The following is a 17,633-nucleotide window of genomic DNA, read 5'->3' on the forward strand; positions in this document are numbered from 1 at the left end:
TTTTATGTAGGTCTAGCTATGGGAGAATGCCAAAGATGCTTTCAGCATCTCCAGCGCCGTTAATTTCCTGTTTGATTCACAGCCATGCACGGCGAAAACTACCGTAGATAACTTTGTATGCTGCAACTTACTGCCGACGGTGCAGTTTATTGCCCTACTACCGCTTTATTTTACAAACAGCGCTCAAACCGTTAAAATGCGTGTTTTATATTAAATGTAAAGTGTGCACAATAAATTAATCAACTATAATAATGTAGAATACACTGTGATGGATGTTCTTCTTGTGCGCAACCAGCGTTTCTCTGAGGCAGTGTAGTTTCTGCAGACACTTTTGACTGCTTGGCTCGGTAGTCTCATTAGCCAGCAAGAATAAGCAAGACCTACCAAGAATAAGACCGTGACCTCGGCGATTTCCCTTCAAAATAAATGTCCGGCCTCCCGGGTGGCGCAGTGGTCTAGGGCACTGCATCGCAGTGCTAACTGCGCCACCAGAGTCTCTGGGTTCGCGCCCAGGCTCTGTCGCAGCCGGCCGCGACCGGGAGGTCCGTGGGGCGACGCACAATTGGCATAGCGTCGTCCGGGTTAGGGAGGGTTTGGCCGGTAGGGATATCCTTGTCTCATCGCGCTCCAGCGACTCCTGTGGCGGGCCGGGCGCAGTGCGCGCTAACCAAGGGGGCCAGGTACACGGTGTTTCCTCCGACACATTGGTGCGGCTGGCTTCCGGGTTGGAGGCGCGCTGTGTTAAGAAGCAGTGCGGCTTGGTTGGGTTGTGCTTCGGAGGACGCATGGCTTTCGACCTTCGTCTCTCCCGAACCCGTACGGGAGTTGTAGCGATGAGACAAGATAGTAATTACTAGCGATTGGATACCACGAAAATTGGGGAGAAAATGGGATAAAAAAATAAAAATAAAATTGTCCCACAATAGTGACGTTTAAAAAGAAAAAAAGATACAAATGGAAAAAGGTTAAATAAGCAATAAGGCCCGAGGGGGTGTGGTATATTGCCAATATACCATGGCTAAGGGCTGTTCTTACGCACGATGCAAAGCGGATTGCCTGGATACAGCCCTTATACCACAAACCACCAGGTGCCTTATTGCTATTATAAACTGGTTACCAGCCGTAAAAATACATGTTTATCATACCTGTGGTATACCACAGCTTTCAGCCGATCAGCATTCAGAGCGCGAACCACCCAGTTTATCGCCTTTATAGCACAAGTAATATTATTGACATTATTGTTAACAGCATTAAAAGTAATGATTACTATAAAGTTATCATGGTAACAACAGTAATATAAATAACAAAGCATGATTTATAATGTTACTATTAATTATAATAGTAATAACAGTATTAATAATATTATTATTATAATTCTAATAATCAACGTTAGGAAGCACTATTAAATCCCATTGTTAATTAGCCCATTTATATTGCAAGATGTATATTTTTCATATTGGACATACATATTGTACTGCACACAATTTCCTGTACATTGTGTCACAGTAAAACAGAAAAAGGAGGGGGGGGTCCATTCTACTCAGGAGAATTTATACTGTCTAAATCCATAGAGCTCATAACCCAAGGAGCACCGCTGCTCATTATGCGGCCCTTAAAGAGTGGCACATCAGCTGAATTGCAGTATGTTTTTCATATTGGACGTACATATTGCACCTTACATAATTATGTGTACAAAACGGATTAGTTTGAACAAAAAGCTATGTCATAGGAAGTGTTGCTGGGCTTTTACTTTGGTCAAACAGCTTAATGTGGGGTGCATGGAGACTATATGGTACAAATATTGCATTTTAGAGGAAAAACTAGTGATTGTTTGTGTCCATAAAACCAGGGTCCAGTCTATCACTTTAATTCTCTGCTGACTGACTAATTCCGGACTATATCTTAATTACAAAACAATAAATGTATTGTTTTAGCGTACTCCACTGAGTGTACTAAACATTAGGAACACCTCTCTAATATTGAGTTGCACCACTTTTGCCCTCAGAACAGCCTCAATTCGTTGGGGCATGGACTCTACAAGGTGTCGAAAGCGTTCCACAGGGATTGCTGGTCCATGTTGACTCCAATGCTTCCCACAGTTATGTCGAGTTGTCTGGATGTCCTTTGGGTGGTGGACCATTCTTGATACACAGAGGAAACTGTTGAGCGTGAAAAACCCAACCCAGCAATTCTTGACACACTCAAACCGCTGCTCCTGGCACCTACTACCATACCCCGTTCAAAGGCACTTTTGTCTTGCCTATTCACCCTCTGAACAGCACACATACACAATCCATGTCTCAATTGTCTCAAGCCTTAAAAATCCTTCTTCAACCTGTCTCCTCCCGTTCATCTACAGTGATTGAATTGAATTTAAGAAGTGACATCAATAAAGGATCATAGCTTACACCTGGTCAGTCTATGTCATGGAAAGAGCAGGTGGTCCTAATGTTTTGTACACTCAGTGTATACTCAGTGTATACTCTTGGCTTGCCCTAAAATGGAGGTGCCAAATTCCGACTATTAGCAGCTGATTAGGTGAGAAGCTAACTATGTTTTTTTGAGGCAGTTTCCTAATAAGATCATGATGCTACAGGTTAGTATCTCCCCAATCATCATGCTGATTTTTTTTTAAATGAGGTGGAAACAATGTTGACTCAACCAGTTTGTGCCCAGTGGGCTGACTCAGCCCATGAGATGAAGAGGATCTTGCATATAATTTGAAACTTATGTTTTACTGTTGATTATCAATTTCACGAAAGTATTGGATTAATTAACTTCATTGTGAATAAAGTATGCTTTTTTGAGAAAATTGCATCTCTCTTCACTTTTTTAATAAACATATTGTTTGTTTGTAGAATGAGCAGCGAAACCCCCCAGAGTGTAAACTGTGAATTTTTAAACTAGAGATGCTCCTGAGTAGAATGGACCCCAATTTCATGCAAAACAGTGTACAGAAAATTGTATATGGTGTAATATGTATGTCCAATATGAAAAAATATTGTATTTAAGCTGATTTGGCATTCTTTAAGGGCTCCACAATGAGCAGCGAAACTCCTCTGGGTGTAAACTAATGGTTTCTAGTGTACACAGACAGTTCTGTTCAGCTAGCTAGTAAGCTAACTAGCTATATGGTTATATTCAGAGAAAACTACAAACGAAACACCACTGTGAAGTATGCAAGAATAACTAAGTTCTTCCGGGTCAAGGATTTTTAGACTCTTCAGCATAACAGTTTCGTTCTATATGCTTTGTAAATGAATAATTAGGCTAAAACGATGGAAAATATGCATAAGTATCTATAAATGTTATACTAGTTATGATATAAATAATAATTAAAGTATTTAAATGAGATATTATGTGTTTTATTTCTTTCTTATTTTTTCAAGACTGTCAACAATGTTTCTTTTTTTGTATGTACTCTTGTAATTTATTGCACCATACACAATTTCTGTACGTTGTGTTGCAGTATAAGGGGGGTCTATTTTACTCAGGAGAACTGAGTAAAATAGATAAAAGAAACATTATATAGATAAAATAAACATTATTTTACTTAGTTCTCCTGAGTAAAATAGACCCCCCTTATACTGCAACACAACGTACAGAAATTGTGTATGGTGCAATAAATTACAAGAGTGCATACAAAAAAAGAAACATTGTTGACAGTCTTGAAAAAATAAGAAAGAAATAAAACACATAATATCTCATTTAAATACTTTAATTATTATTTATATCATAACTAGTATAACATTTATAGATACTTGTGCACATTTTCCATCGTTTTAGCCTAATTATTCATTTACAAAGCATACAGAACGGAACTGTTATGCTGAAGAGTCTAAAAATCCTTGACCCGGAAGAACTTAGTTATTCTTGCATACTTCACAGTGGTGTTTCGTTTGTAGTTTTCTCTGAATATAACCATATAGCTAGTTAGCTTACTAGCTAGCTGAACAGAACTGTCTGTGTACACTAGAAACCATTCCTCAACAGTTCACATACGTCAAAGCTGTAGCTACCACTTTGAAGGATCTAACAGTTAACTTAGTGAGCGAATCGACCATCAAGTCGACCTACCAGATGTAAATAATGCTAACGTTATCTGTTAGGGTAAGCTAATTTCGTTGCTAGCTAGGCAGTCCTAGCCAACACCCTCATGAGGCAATCCAACTCCGGAGGATTAGCTAGCTACCAACTGTAAACAAGTCTGACTAACTTGGGTTTTGCATCTAGCAGCAAAGAACAATCCAACAGAATGTCAGGTAAATGTAGTTATGTTCTAGCTAGAGAGTGGTTTTGAAATGTAGAGTTTGGTAGTTGACCCCACTTAATTTAGCTAACGTTAGTTAGCTAGCCACCAATGTAAACAGTGGAGCAAAAGCACCCCATCCATTTCATGACGTTGTCACATGTGAATAGTACTTGCTTTCTATATCAGGGGTGCTAAAGGAATTTCCAATCCACGAGAAAAACATTAACTAGCTAGCTAGTTTTGTAAACATGATTTGAATTCATTTAGAGAAGCTTGCCAGAACAGCAAGTAACAGACAGATTTAGGCCCAGTTGAGACCAGTATCTATGATTGTGTACTTCTTTGTAGCAGCCTCATCATATCTTGTTTTTGACAGGTGATGCCATTCTGCTGAATGTACCTGTCATTCGGCAGCTGTACCACTGGGACTGTGGATTAGCCTGCGCAAGAATGGTTTTGAAGTACGGGAACATTTCATCATATACTTTACATACACGGTACACAGACTTGCATGTGTCGGCATTTTAACCACAGTAGATACAGAAAATTGTGACGCTGAAGACATCATCATGCAAGTGTCACTTTTTGTCCATGATTTGGCAGGTACCTCCACCCTGTAAGTGATGAGGAGTTTCAGGGTGCTTGCTGGGAGCTGAAGCTGACGGAGAGTGTGTGGACAATTGACTTGGCCTACCTCATGTGCCAGCTGGGGGTCAGGTACCGCTTCTGCACTCAGACACTGGGTGTTGACAAGGGCTTCAGGAATCAGGTAACGAGGAAACACTTTGTAGACCATCACAAGAAGTACAATAGTTATAATGTATAAGTATATTTCATTGTCATGTACCCATTAAAAGGAGACCATTGCGCTCTTCAGGAAGTTTGGTTGGTGCATAGAACCTGTGAATTCACACTCAAAAAGATGTTGCATAGCTTTTTTTATTATTTTCATTGCATCAGGGATAATGTACACAGATGTTTCTGCTTTGCAGCATTCTTCAGTGTGTAGAAGAAGGCTGCAAAGCTGAAATGTCCCTGATGAAATTAGTGAAGTAAATAAAACAATTATAAAAATGAAGTAAGCTTTATGCAACATCTTTTTGAGTGCGGACCCATCACACCTTTTTTGATGTAGCCCACCATAACAAATATCCTTAATTAATTAATTAACCTGAGAGACTTATTATGTGTTTGTGTTTCTTTGATCTTTTTCCAGTCCTTCTACAAAAAGCATTTTGACACTGAGGAAGACAGAGTGAACAAACTCTTCCTTAAGGCTGAGAGCAAGAGTGTCGTGGTGAAACAATGGTTAATTAACTTTGTGAAAAGTAAAGACAAATTGTTCCAAAATTACCAGCTTGTCTGGTTAGTAATAGTTGTTTTTCAGACCTAGAGAGAGAATAACTAACAGATCCCAACTTTCTCCCTTTTTCAATGTCACCTGTAGCTCTGTGACAATTCAGGAAATCCAGGAACATGTTGACCAGAGCCATGTGGCCATAGTGCTGGTCAACGCTGTGGTTCTGGTGTGTGAACTCTGCTCTTCGTCTGTCAAGTACTGCTGTTTCCTGCCTGTGGGCCAGAAGTGCTTCTGCAGGAAGCCAGAATACCAGGGTCACTTCGTGGTGGTGTGCGGCTTCAACCGGAGCAGCGGCTGCATCTTCTACAACAACCCTGCCTACTCAGACCGTGAGTGGTCCCTCTACACATCTCCAACAGTAAACAGGGCCACTGACATACCAGACCCATATATCATTATGTATAAGTGTGGAATAAATCGCATTGTATTTTTGGGCATTGAAGTTCTACATTTAAATGCTTCTTAATAAATTGCACAATAACATTAACACCCACACCTGACCCCTGCATGGTGCATTGCATTAACATGTAACCAGAGGGTGAAAGGTTGACCATGTTCTTGGCAGTAAGCACAGGGAGATTGAGTAAGAGTGAAAATATCACATTGACAGAAAGCCTTTGGGTGTTTTGCTTGCAGGCGTGTGTTGCACCAGCATTAGTAACTTTGAAGAGGCTCGAATGAGCTACGGGACAGATGAGGATATTCTGTTCATCTTCAAGGAGAGCTGATGGTGACGGTGCAGATGACGATGCAGATGGTCTCCACATCATCATAGCGTCCCATCCTCACTATGATGACACAATAGTGGGTCTACAGGTCCCTGAACAGGGACTGCTGGTTCCAGCTCTGGCCCAGTGTTGTAGATGGTTCTGGGCTGTCCACTCCAGTGCTAACATGGCTGATTGCTCACAGAACATACAACACCACTCCTACGTCACCACACATAGCCCATGCTAGTCGTCAGTGTCTAAAGGAATAACAGCTGAAGAGATCAACAAAGCAAGTGTGGTTTTTACGTTAGTTGGGGGACAAGCAGATAGATGAAATAGAAGAAATGAATTTTGACAGTGTCCCCTTTTGTTTAGTTTTAGTTGATTCTACCAATTGACATTGTGAAATATTTAGCAGTGCAGGCCTATAAATCCTATTCCTATTGCTGAGTGGACAAAATGCCAATGACACTAAAGTTGTTTCTAAACTTGGAGACGAGGGCAAAACAATGCACATACAAGGGCTTACGGCAACATGATGCTTTCTTAATGGTTTATTCCGGTGTCATGCTACTTGTCATGCAAGTCTGATGGGCCATGTATAGCTGCTTTCCTCCCCTAAGACTAGCATAGTCTTATTTTATTAATAGTTTGATTTGTATTAATTGTATTTATTAAGGATCCTCATTAGCTGCTCAGCTACTCTTTCGGGGGTCCAGCAACATTAAGGCAGTTATATAACGTTTAAAACAGTACATGACATTACATTTCATAACACTTTACCCAATACATATAGTGTTCCCTCAGTCCACTACCCCACTATCACATATTTACAATACAACATCCATGTGTACGTGTGTGTAGAGTGCGTGTCTTAACATGTGTCTGTGTGTGTGTCTCTTCACAGTCCCCGCTGTTCCATAAGGTGTATTTTTATCTGTTTCTTAAATCTGATTCTACTGCTTGCATCAGTTACCTGATGTGGAATAGAGTTCCATGTAGCCATGGCTCTATGTAGTACTGTGCGCCTCCCATAGTCTGTTCTTGACTTGGGGAACGTGAAGAGACCTTTGGCATGTCTGTTTGTTAAACTTAACTTATTATTTAGGATTTTCTAATAACAGGGAATAGAGGGAGAAATTGTTTTTGAAGGACTCTGGTAATTAATGTCCATGAAGTCTGTGTGTTGTACTACGATGGCAAACCCATTTCACAAACTCATTTTCTTAATTCAATAGCCTGTTTATGGAACCACATCTGCCTGGCAGGCTTAGATGTCGGCAATCAGGACATCATGTTCAACCTCAGCCAGCTGCTTTGAACAGACTTTGCTCTTGTTGTGTGCACCAGTTAATCAGTTAACTTCGTTTTCATCAGAAGGTCCCTTTTCTGGATTGCACGACATGCCTCGATCTCCATGCTCTTTAAGTTTGAAAAAAGAGAGAATGGAGACAGTGTAAAGTCTGAAATACTCAGTACGGGGTATGGATGCTTTGTAGGTTTTTCTTCAGTGTATAACTTAACACTACCGTAAGGTTTTAAAGGAATTCGATCATAAGATGTTTTCTGTTGAAAACCGCAATCAAGTAGAGACAACACATAGAATGACACCTTTATTTAATTCTCATTCAACATTTATTTTTACATTTTGGTATCATGGATGATGTTATTGCACTATGGTATTTGTACCAGCCATAATTATGTATTATTTAATTTATATTTTAACATAAGATATTTTCCCAATCTACTAATTGGGTGGGAAGACAATTTATTCCTGGTTGTGTATTTGTTGTGAGCATGTTAGGTATTAAAATGGCTTTATTTTTTTACAATTCCAATTACGTACTGTAATCAATAAAATAATTTGAGCAAATGGCTGGCTTGATTGGTCTGTTCATACTCTTGATGGCACTAGACATGTCTGCCTCAACAGTGACTTCATGTCCTCATTGAGATACAGTCTACAGTGCAGCACGTCTCCATGTAGAGTTCCCTTCAGGACACATGGATCTTCTACTCCTTGATAATGTTGGGTTTAAAGTCCTGCTTGGTGGCCCTGGTGAGCTCCTCTGCATACTCTCCATACCTCCCAGTCATCTGCAAATAGTTACAGTGCAAACTACTTAATGCAAATGTAATAGACCAGGGTTGTGTTATCGCCTAACTGAAAGCTAGAAAGGTAGACCAGATAGTGATGTCTGTTAGGCAAAAATGCATTTCCAATAAGGACGCAATGAACTGCTATTACTGCCAAAAACATGAGCTGAAATCATGTAAAAGATGGCCCATGCTATGTGCAATTCTTGTGAAATAAGGTTCTTATGAAAGTAGTTCACCTTAAAACTCCATTTGTCACTGATTTGCCTGGTCAGGTTGAGGTCCATTTCGGTCACAAGGAGTCCGTCACGGGTTCTGGACAGGCCTGGTGAGCGGCTGCCATCCGGAGCAGCCACGTAGCTTGACCCATAGAAGTAACCGAAATCTTGGTGAGCTATAAAAGGACAAAGACAGGACTCTAGTTGACAATGAGCTTTTCAATAAAACTAGTCAAAGGAATCCCAACTGAATGACAGATGGCTCGTGTCTACCTGGTCAGATTTCACCTACGTGTAACAAGAGTAGGGCAGGACTGCATGTTCAAACTTACACTTTATACATGGGTAATGAAGTCTTTGGATATGAGTGTGGATATAACGTTCAGAAACATGACACTTGTTGACTTGGCTGCTTTCCCCAGGCCTGTTCTGAGTGTCAACAACAAACAGACACTTTGCTTTGGGGTGTGGCTCATACAGTGAGGACCAAAAGTATTTGGACAGTGGCACATTTGTTGTTTTGGCTCTGTACTCCAGCACTTTGGATGATACAATGAATATGAGGTTAACGTGCAGACTGTCAGCTTTAATTTTAGGGTATTTTCCTCCATATCGGATGAACCGTTTCGAAATTACAGCACTCTTTGTACATAGACCTCCCATTTTAGGGAACCAAAAGTATTTGGGCAAATTCACTTACACCTAGTATACAAAACATTAAGAAAACCGTCTCTTTTCAAGACAGACTGACCAGGTGAATCAGTCTTGATGTAATTTGTTAAATCCACTTCAGATCAGTGTAGATGAAGGGGAGGAGACAGGTTAAAGAAGTATTTCTAAACCTTGAGACAGGAATTGTGTACAGTCTGTGTGCCATTCGGAGGGTGAATGGGCAGGACAAAATATTTAAGTGCCTTTGAACGGGGTATTGTAGTAGGTGCCAGGCGCACCGGTTTGTGTCGAGAACTGCAACGCTGCTGAGTTTTTCACACTCAACAGTTTCCCGTGTGAATCAAGAATGGTCTTAATGGGAAACAGACGCATCACAAATCCTCAACTGGCAGCTTCATTAAATAGTACCAGCAAAACACTAGTCTCAACGGCAATAGTGAAGAGGCGACTCTGGGATGCTGGCCTTCTAGCCAGAGTTGCAAAGAAAAAGCCATATCTCAGAATGGCCAATAAAAAGAAAAGATTAAGATGGGCAAAAGAACAGACACTGGAAAGAGGAACTCTGCCTAGAAGGCCAGCATCCCGGAGTCGCCTCTTCACTGTTGACGTTGAGACTGGTGTTTTGCGGGTACTATTTAATGAAGCAGCCAGTTGAGGACTTGTGAGGCGTCTGTTTCTCAAACTAAACAGTCTAATGTACTTGTCCTCTTGCTCAGTTTTGCCCCCGGGGCCTCCCACTCCTCTTTCTTTTCTGGTTAGAGCCAGTTTGCGCTGTTCTGTGAAGGGAGTAGTACACAGCGTTGTACGAGATCTTCAGTTTCTTGGCAATTTATCGCATGGAATAGCCTTAATTTCTCTGAACAAGAATAGACTGACGAGTTTCAGAAAAAAGTTATTTGTTTCTGGCCATTTTGAGCCTGTAATCGAACCACAAATGCTGATGCTCCAAATACTCAACTAGTCTAAAAAAGGCCCGTATTGCTCCTTTAATCAGCACAACAGTTTTCAGCTGTGCTAACATAATTGCAAAAGTGTTTTCTAATGATAAATTAGCCTTTTAAAATGATAAACTTGGATTAGCTGACACAACGTACCATTGGAACACAGGAGTGATGGTTGCTGATAATGGGCCTCTGTACGCCAATGAAGATATTCCATAAACAAATGAGGCGTTTCCAGCTACAATAGTCATTAACAACATTAACAATATCTTCACTGTATTTCTGATCATTTTGATGTTATGTTAATGGACAAAAAATTTGCCTTTCTTTCAAAAACAAGGACATTTCTACGTGGCCCCAAACTTTTGAGCGGTAGTGTACATCCATGTAAAATTCTTGACAGAAAGATGCAGTGGTGAGTTGAAATAGAGATATGCATATGACTATATTTTGTCACAGACAGCATAAGGCAGGAGAGGACAAAGTAATATGCATGATATTACGCTGTACTAAAAAAAGACTAAAAGATTCATACCTTTTTTTCCATCCCCAGAGGTGAACTCATTGTTAAAGTGCTCCTACATAAAACAAGAGATATCCTTGTCAGAAAGAGAATAATGATGGCACATACATAATGTAATTTACACCAGCTGTGAAGTCTAGCAATGGCATGTATGGCTATACACAATAGAAGGAATACCAGTATACTGTAGATAATTGTACTATGGAGGCAGTAGGGGGCAGCATAAAATAGATGTTACAATGCCTCTAGGACTTGGCTCAATAATAGGTGGTTGTAATAGAGAAAGATGTGCAACAAAATAATCCTGTCTTTGGTGGTACTTACTGTCCCAACACGGTTGATTCCACAGGTGAAGCAGTGGTTTGCTATAGCTGCATTCCTAGCCTCAATTGACCACATGGGCTCACTGAGTCCTCCAACAGTTGCAGAGGGGTTGAAGATGATCTCTGCTCCATTCATGCTGTACATGAACCAGTTGAGAGGGTGATGGCGCCCATAGCAGATGTTCACAGCAATCTTTCCAAACTGGGTCTGAAACACTTTGTGGCCAGTGTTTCCCTCCATGTAATATGTGGACTGAGTTAGGGAGGGAAGAAAAATATGTCAAAGCAAAAGTCTGTGCATATCTGCATCGAGTACAGTATATCTTCCTTAAAAACATGTAAGAGGTGAGCATAACAAGGTTACATGTAAGGAAATATAGAAAAAAAAGACAAAAATTAAAGAAGGTTCAAATAAGTTCTCATAGAAATACAGTAGACCTGTAGAGGTTAAGGAAATTGTTGATACTGTAGATGTCAGTGTAGGACAATAAACATGATCAATGAACATGTCATACATGCCATGTCATCTGCATGAATATGCAGAATCCATTGACCTGTAAATAGGTTTAGTGGATGACATGACTTATTGAAAATTGCCCGAAATGAGCGTGCACCCATGTCTTCCTAGATACACCATTGTGGGAGCTGGACATTAGGACTTACTGTTTGATAAACAAATAGGACACTATTCGATTAATATGTACATGGTGATCTGCTCAGGACACTGGGTCTGAAACACTTTGTGGCCAGTGTTTCCCTCCATGTAATATGTGGACTGAGTTAGGGAGGGAAGAAAAGTATTCAGACCCATTGACTTTTTCCACATTTTGTTATGTTACAGCCTTACTCTAAAATGGATTAAATAAAATAGAAATCCTCAGCAATCTACACCCCATAATGAAAAGAAAACAGGTTTTTAGAATTTTTTGCCCCCAAAAAACTGAAATACCTTATTTACATAAGTATTCAGACCCTTTGCTATGAGACTCGAAATTGAGCTCAGGTGCATCCTGTTTGCATTGATCATCCTTGAGATGTTTCTACAACTTCACTGGAGTCCACCTGTGGTCAATTCAATTGATTGGACATGATTTGAAAAGGCACACATCTGTCTATATAAGGTCTCACAGTTGACAGTGCATGTCAGAGCAAAAAACAAGCCATGAGGTCACAGTAATTGTCCATAGAGCGCAGAGACAGGATTGTGTCGAGGCACAGATCTGGGGAAGGGTACCAAAAAATGTCTGCAGTATTGAAGGTCCCCAAGAACACAGTGGCCTCCAACATTCTTAAATGGAAAAGTTTGGAACCACCAAAATTCTTCCTAGAGCAGGCCGCCCGGCCAAACTGAGCAATCAGGGTAGAAGGGTCTTCGTCAGGGAGGTGACCAAGATCCTGATGGTCACTCTGACAGAGCTCTAGAGTTCTTCTGTGGAGATGGGAGAACCTTCCAGAAGGACAACTATCTCTGCAGCACTCCATCAATCAGGCCTTTACGGTAGAGTGGCCAGACGGAAGCCACTCCTCAGTAATAGGCACATGACAGCCCGCTTGGAGTTTGCCAAAAGGCCTCTAAAGACTCTCAGACCATGAAAAACAAGATTCTATGGTCTGATGAAACCAAAATTGAACTCTTTGGCTTGAATGCCAAATGTCAAGTCTGGAGGAAACTTGGCACAATCCCTACGATGAAGCATGGTGTTGGCAGCATCATGCTGTGGGGATGTTTTCCAGAGGAAGAGACTGGGAGACTAGTCAGGATCAAGGGAAAGATGAACGGAGCAAAGTACAGAGAGATCCTTGATGAAAAACTGCTCCAAAGTGCTCAGGACCTCAGACTGGGGCGAAGGTTCACCTTCCAACAGGACAACAACCCTAAGCACACAGCCAAGACAACGCAGGAGTGACTTTCAGTCTCTGGATGTTCTTGAGTGGCCCAGCCAGAACCCAGACTTGAACCCGAGCGAACATCTCTGGAGAGACCTGAAAATAGCTGTGCAGCAACACTCCCCATCCAACCTGACAGAGCTTGAAAGGATCTGCAGAGAGGAATGGGAGAAACTCCCCAAATACAGGTGTGCCAAGCTTGTAGCATCATACCGGAGAAGACTCGAGGCTGTAATCGCTGCCAAAGGTGCTTCAACAAAGTACTGAGTAAAGGGTATGTTTTTGCTTTGTCATTAGAGGGTATTGTGTGTAGATTGATGAGGGGAAAAAACTATTATCAATTTTAGAATAAGGCTGTAACGTAACAAAATGTGGAAAAAGTCAAGGGGTCTGAATATTTTCCGAAGGCACTGTACATGTACATAACCTTTCAGACATAGAAAGCTCAGCATGTACTGCACGGCAAATATGGCAGTAAAGTAGGGTAGGAGGTGTGCTGTCCACACATGCAAGAACCCTCTCTGAACCCTGTAATTTAACTAGTGCCAGTGTGCTTTCACTGTTCAATTCCTTGAGGCTCACTGGAAAACCATATTCTGTGAAAGAAGGCACCAGTTCCCTGGTTCATGGATAGGTTGTGGACAGAGGCACAGACCACCATGGGAAGGATACATAGTGCCAGCTGTGAGACATACAGTACTGTATACTGGGTGTTTTGGCACTTTGTGACAAATTGGGCTGTATACATACAATTGTTTATTGATTGTTTGATCGCTGATTAAAAAAAAGATTGATTACTGTACTGACCTCGTTGAAGTCTCCCACTCGGGGAATGTGATTCTTCCTGGTTTTACCCAACACGCTGCCCGAGTTAGAGACCACTACTGCCGTGTTCCACAGAACGTTGTGTACCTCCTCTCGCTCCAAAATGGGCGATATCACTACCATATTGTATTTCTTTGCCAGCTAAAGACAAACAAGAGCAGTTTTAGACATGGGTCATCATACAAAGACACAAGGCTGGAATTTCCCATCTTTATCAGCACACATACAGTATGTGTACATACAGGGATGTATTGTGGACAACAGTGCACAGCTACGTGCTGGAATGCTCATCTCAGATGGGAGCTGATGTTTTTTGACATGTTTTAGTCCCCAAGCTGAGCATGAATTCCCACTGCAAACATTTATTATTCAATATTATTACCTTGCGAACTAACCTACAGTACAATCACTCTGTTTCTTAAAACAGTATACATTCAACAATTAGGCCTATATAAATAAATGTTGTAGAATGTGCCTTGTAATGAATCATAATGGAACATTATTTCACATGCTAAATAATACACTAAGGAGCAATGCCAATCTCCAATCTATGCAATGACATTATTAAACTGTTTCATATCTGTTAGTTGCTGTAAAAGGAATTTGTAAAACTTCAGTATAGTTGTGCATACTTACTAACCATACTATTAAATGGCTACTACTCTGACTGTTCTCAGAGTACGAGTCACTAGCAGTATTGCATTAGACATGGTACATTCCTGTACTCTGGATGACCCCTGACCTCTCACCTCTTGGCAGAAGCGGGTAGTGTATCCTTCTTCTGCAGACTCAGCAAATTCTGTCCACGGTTCTTTCTCCCGGGTACAGAAAGCAAAGGGCATAGCTGTGGTGGGGAACAAAGCAGGATCATCTCTAAAAACTCAAGGCAGTAAGAGTAAGGCAAGAGAGCAGTTAAACATCACTTTGGGTGCATATCATAAGTACATCTCTCAGAGGACAGAAAATATGCTCAAACTATTTGTCACATGATCCTTCTTTACACCATGAGAAGCATTTTGGTGCAAACTTCTGTGTACGCTTATCAATGCCGTAAATAGTTGTGGGAATGGGGGTCACCTCCCTTGCGGGACACTTTGGGGTGAGTTTAGTATGTTTCTATACTGGGAGACTCTAAGGAACCAGAGTAATGCACTCCTCATTCACAACACATCAACATGCCATTTAGGAGCCAAAACAAATAAGACAACAGACTGTTTGGTGTGCTGCTGACGTCCCTATGACCAATTAAGGACAAATGAACCTACTGCCATATACCCAGATCCTATCACCTTGGCTAATCCAATATCACCTTGTTATAATTCCAAATTTCTACAGATACTGTAAAGTGAACAAGCACAATATGTATCCTATTTAAAGTGGAATTACCGTATTCTCTGTAACAAATTGCACAAAGAAAAGTTTTGGGAAAGCATTGATAAGCTCTAATAGGCTACCCCAGTAAGACCGAGATTTAGTTATGTCACTCACTCCAGGCCTCCTGAAAGCAGACAATGTTGACCCCACACATGGCTGCCACATCCACCATCTCACCAATCCTTTTGTGGAGCGCTGTGATCTGGGCAGAGGGATAAACACAGGGATCAGTCACCAAGCCTCATGCATCTTCTCAACACTGCTCATAGCAAGGACTTGAAAGTGCAATTGTAACTTCACATGCATATATAATGAGAAGGAAGAGAGAAAGCCATAGCTTTAAACAATATTGTAGTAGGCTTTGGTTGGTAAAATAAATGGAATCCAAGTAGTCATTCTTCTCTAACCTGATCAAGGACAGGGGCATCAGTGGGCAGGACGATGCGGTTTTGAATGAGGCCCACCCGGACAGTTCTCGGGGTCCTGAGCTGCTCCATGGAAGCTTCAAACATGTACCCCTGAAGCTCAAAGTCCCACTCCAAAGCTGCCTCCACTGCACATGCTGGTAGAACCAACTTCCTGCAAGAGATTGTCAAATGTGCTGTAAACCTTTTAGTTTCAAGGAGGAAATAACTCAATATGTGGAGGGCCAGAAGGTCAGATAACCCTAATTACCCAGACAAAAATGACTTCATTGACTCTCATCTGGGTTCACAGACCCTCAGCAACACATGTATTGCTAGTAAAACCTACAAACAAGTGCGTTTTTGTGTGATTGTATTAACAGTTGGCTAACTAACAAAATACCAAAACATTGTTTTTGATTTAACTATCCCTTTAATTTGGCCACCGCTGCCAGGGTGCACCAACCATATACTTAAGACTGAGGATTACCCAGTGAAAGGCTCAATACTGCCCCCATCTACAGGCACAAATATGACAGAGGTTGAAAGGACACTGACTGGTCAAAGTCCACTTGATTGTAAATAATTTACTCACTATGCAGAACATCATAGTGAAAAGGAATGATTGGATAGGAAAAATAAAGACAGCAATATTTTCCTATATGTTTTACTTTATAGTAGCAGTGTCAAAATGTGGCCATACATACTGTCCAAGTAGTTATGAAACTTGATCTATTTTCTCTGTTAGCCTACTAGCCAGCAGATCTGACCCGCTTGCTTACAGCTGCACTAGGGTTGGACAGGCTTCCACTGTAGATTAAGACGCCATAGGAGCCAGTGCGAGATATGAGATATGGCTCGGAAAACATACCTCATTCCAGGGATGAGAAATGCGTTGCACTCAATGATTTATATATAGACTAGATGACTAATAGGTGGTGCTGTGTTGAAGCCACCGTGCCTCCATCTTGGCACCCCAACCATTGTAAAAAATGTTTTGGACGCTATAGAAATGCATTTATTAATGTCTCTATTTGTTTTGTATTATATATGTATTATTTTAAAGACACTTTAATGTATGCTTTTAAAATATATTATGTGATCTAAACATACAAAATAAAAACATTAAAATATATATATACATTTCCTTTAAAGTAGATTTTTTTTAGATTACTAATGTTACTGTCCCAACTACAATAAATAAATACTTAAATTTAATTTAATTTAAAAAAATCAAAATCAATTTAATTTAAATACTGTAAAATTCCATTCATTCCTATGGAGGACTTCTCCTACTGGGGAGTGTCACAAAGGAGCTGATTGGCTGACACTGCCATTCCAAAAAGACTGCTTTGGTTTCTGCTACCTAGCATGAGGACGAAAAGGAAAGTTTTCCGGAAAGAAATAGCAGTCGTTCAATCTTTTCGATGTAACAGTTTGGATAAGTTGACAATTCAGAGTACACCGTTTTTCTCATCACTGGATTGAGGTACGTTTTCCGAGCCATATCTCGTGCCGGCTCCATGTTGTCTTAATCTATACAGGAATCCTGTCTGACCCTAGTGCAGCTATAAGCAAGCGGGTCGGATCTGCTGGCTAGTAACCTACAGACAGGATTTTTTAACCCTGATAATGTTGCGTGCAGAATTCGACAACAACTCACTTGGTTTCTTTTCCAAACAAGATTCGTTTAACTTCTTTCAGTTCCTCATCTGGAATATGTTTCTCCAATATCTTCTCCAGAGATTCAAACTCAGACCCCGACATTTTGAGGCTCCTTCTGTATACTGTCCAAGCCTTGTGCGTGTGTTTGTGAATCCGATAGCCTAGTAAACCCACCCCTTCGACTATTGGGCAAAATCTACATAGTTAATTTTGCTGCGGTTATGCAACCAGCCGGATTCCATCACATTTCTCAAGGTCAAATGTCATGCTCAGCACTGCAGGAAGTATGCTTTTGACAGGTCTCATGTGTAGTATCGGACTAGGGTAGGTCTACTGTGTCAACAGAAGTACTGAACAAAAATATAAACACAACATGAAACAA

At 40.8% G+C, this 17,633-nt stretch overlaps 2 protein-coding genes across 5 annotated transcripts; one reads left to right on the forward strand and one right to left on the reverse strand.

Annotated features, from left to right (window-relative positions):
- The first annotated feature begins 3,894 nt into the window (after positions 1–3,894).
- Positions 3,895–7,244, forward strand: LOC120063147 (protein GUCD1-like). 4 transcript variants are annotated; one of them, XM_039013335.1, is made up of 6 exons: positions 3,895–4,262; positions 4,629–4,749; positions 4,856–5,021; positions 5,469–5,560; positions 5,700–5,941; positions 6,249–7,244. In XM_039013335.1, exons 1-6 carry the CDS (start codon positions 4,256–4,258, stop codon positions 6,338–6,340), a joined length of 720 nt encoding a protein of 239 aa, XP_038869263.1. In that variant the 5' UTR covers positions 3,895–4,255; the 3' UTR covers positions 6,341–7,244. The 4 variants fall into 4 exon arrangements, with proteins under 4 accessions (XP_038869263.1, XP_038869264.1, XP_038869265.1 ...); XM_039013336.1 differs by having other exon boundaries at positions 4,629–4,713; XM_039013337.1 differs by having other exon boundaries at positions 3,895–4,110.
- Positions 7,245–7,952: 708 nt separating this feature from the next.
- Positions 7,953–17,433, reverse strand: upb1 (ureidopropionase, beta). Its single transcript, XM_039013339.1, has 9 exons — positions 17,250–17,433; positions 15,590–15,761; positions 15,297–15,384; positions 14,558–14,652; positions 13,791–13,949; positions 11,098–11,349; positions 10,786–10,828; positions 8,659–8,813; positions 7,953–8,419 (listed from the first exon to the last, which is right to left on the reverse strand). The coding sequence occupies exons 1-9, from the start codon at positions 17,351–17,353 to the stop codon at positions 8,336–8,338; spliced, it is 1,152 nt and encodes a 383-aa protein (XP_038869267.1). The 5' UTR covers positions 17,354–17,433; the 3' UTR covers positions 7,953–8,335.
- Between the last annotated feature and the right edge of the window lie 200 nt (positions 17,434–17,633).

Source organism: Salvelinus namaycush, chromosome 18 (assembly GCF_016432855.1).
Source record: "Salvelinus namaycush isolate Seneca chromosome 18, SaNama_1.0, whole genome shotgun sequence".
Taxonomy (NCBI): domain Eukaryota; kingdom Metazoa; phylum Chordata; class Actinopteri; order Salmoniformes; family Salmonidae; genus Salvelinus; species Salvelinus namaycush.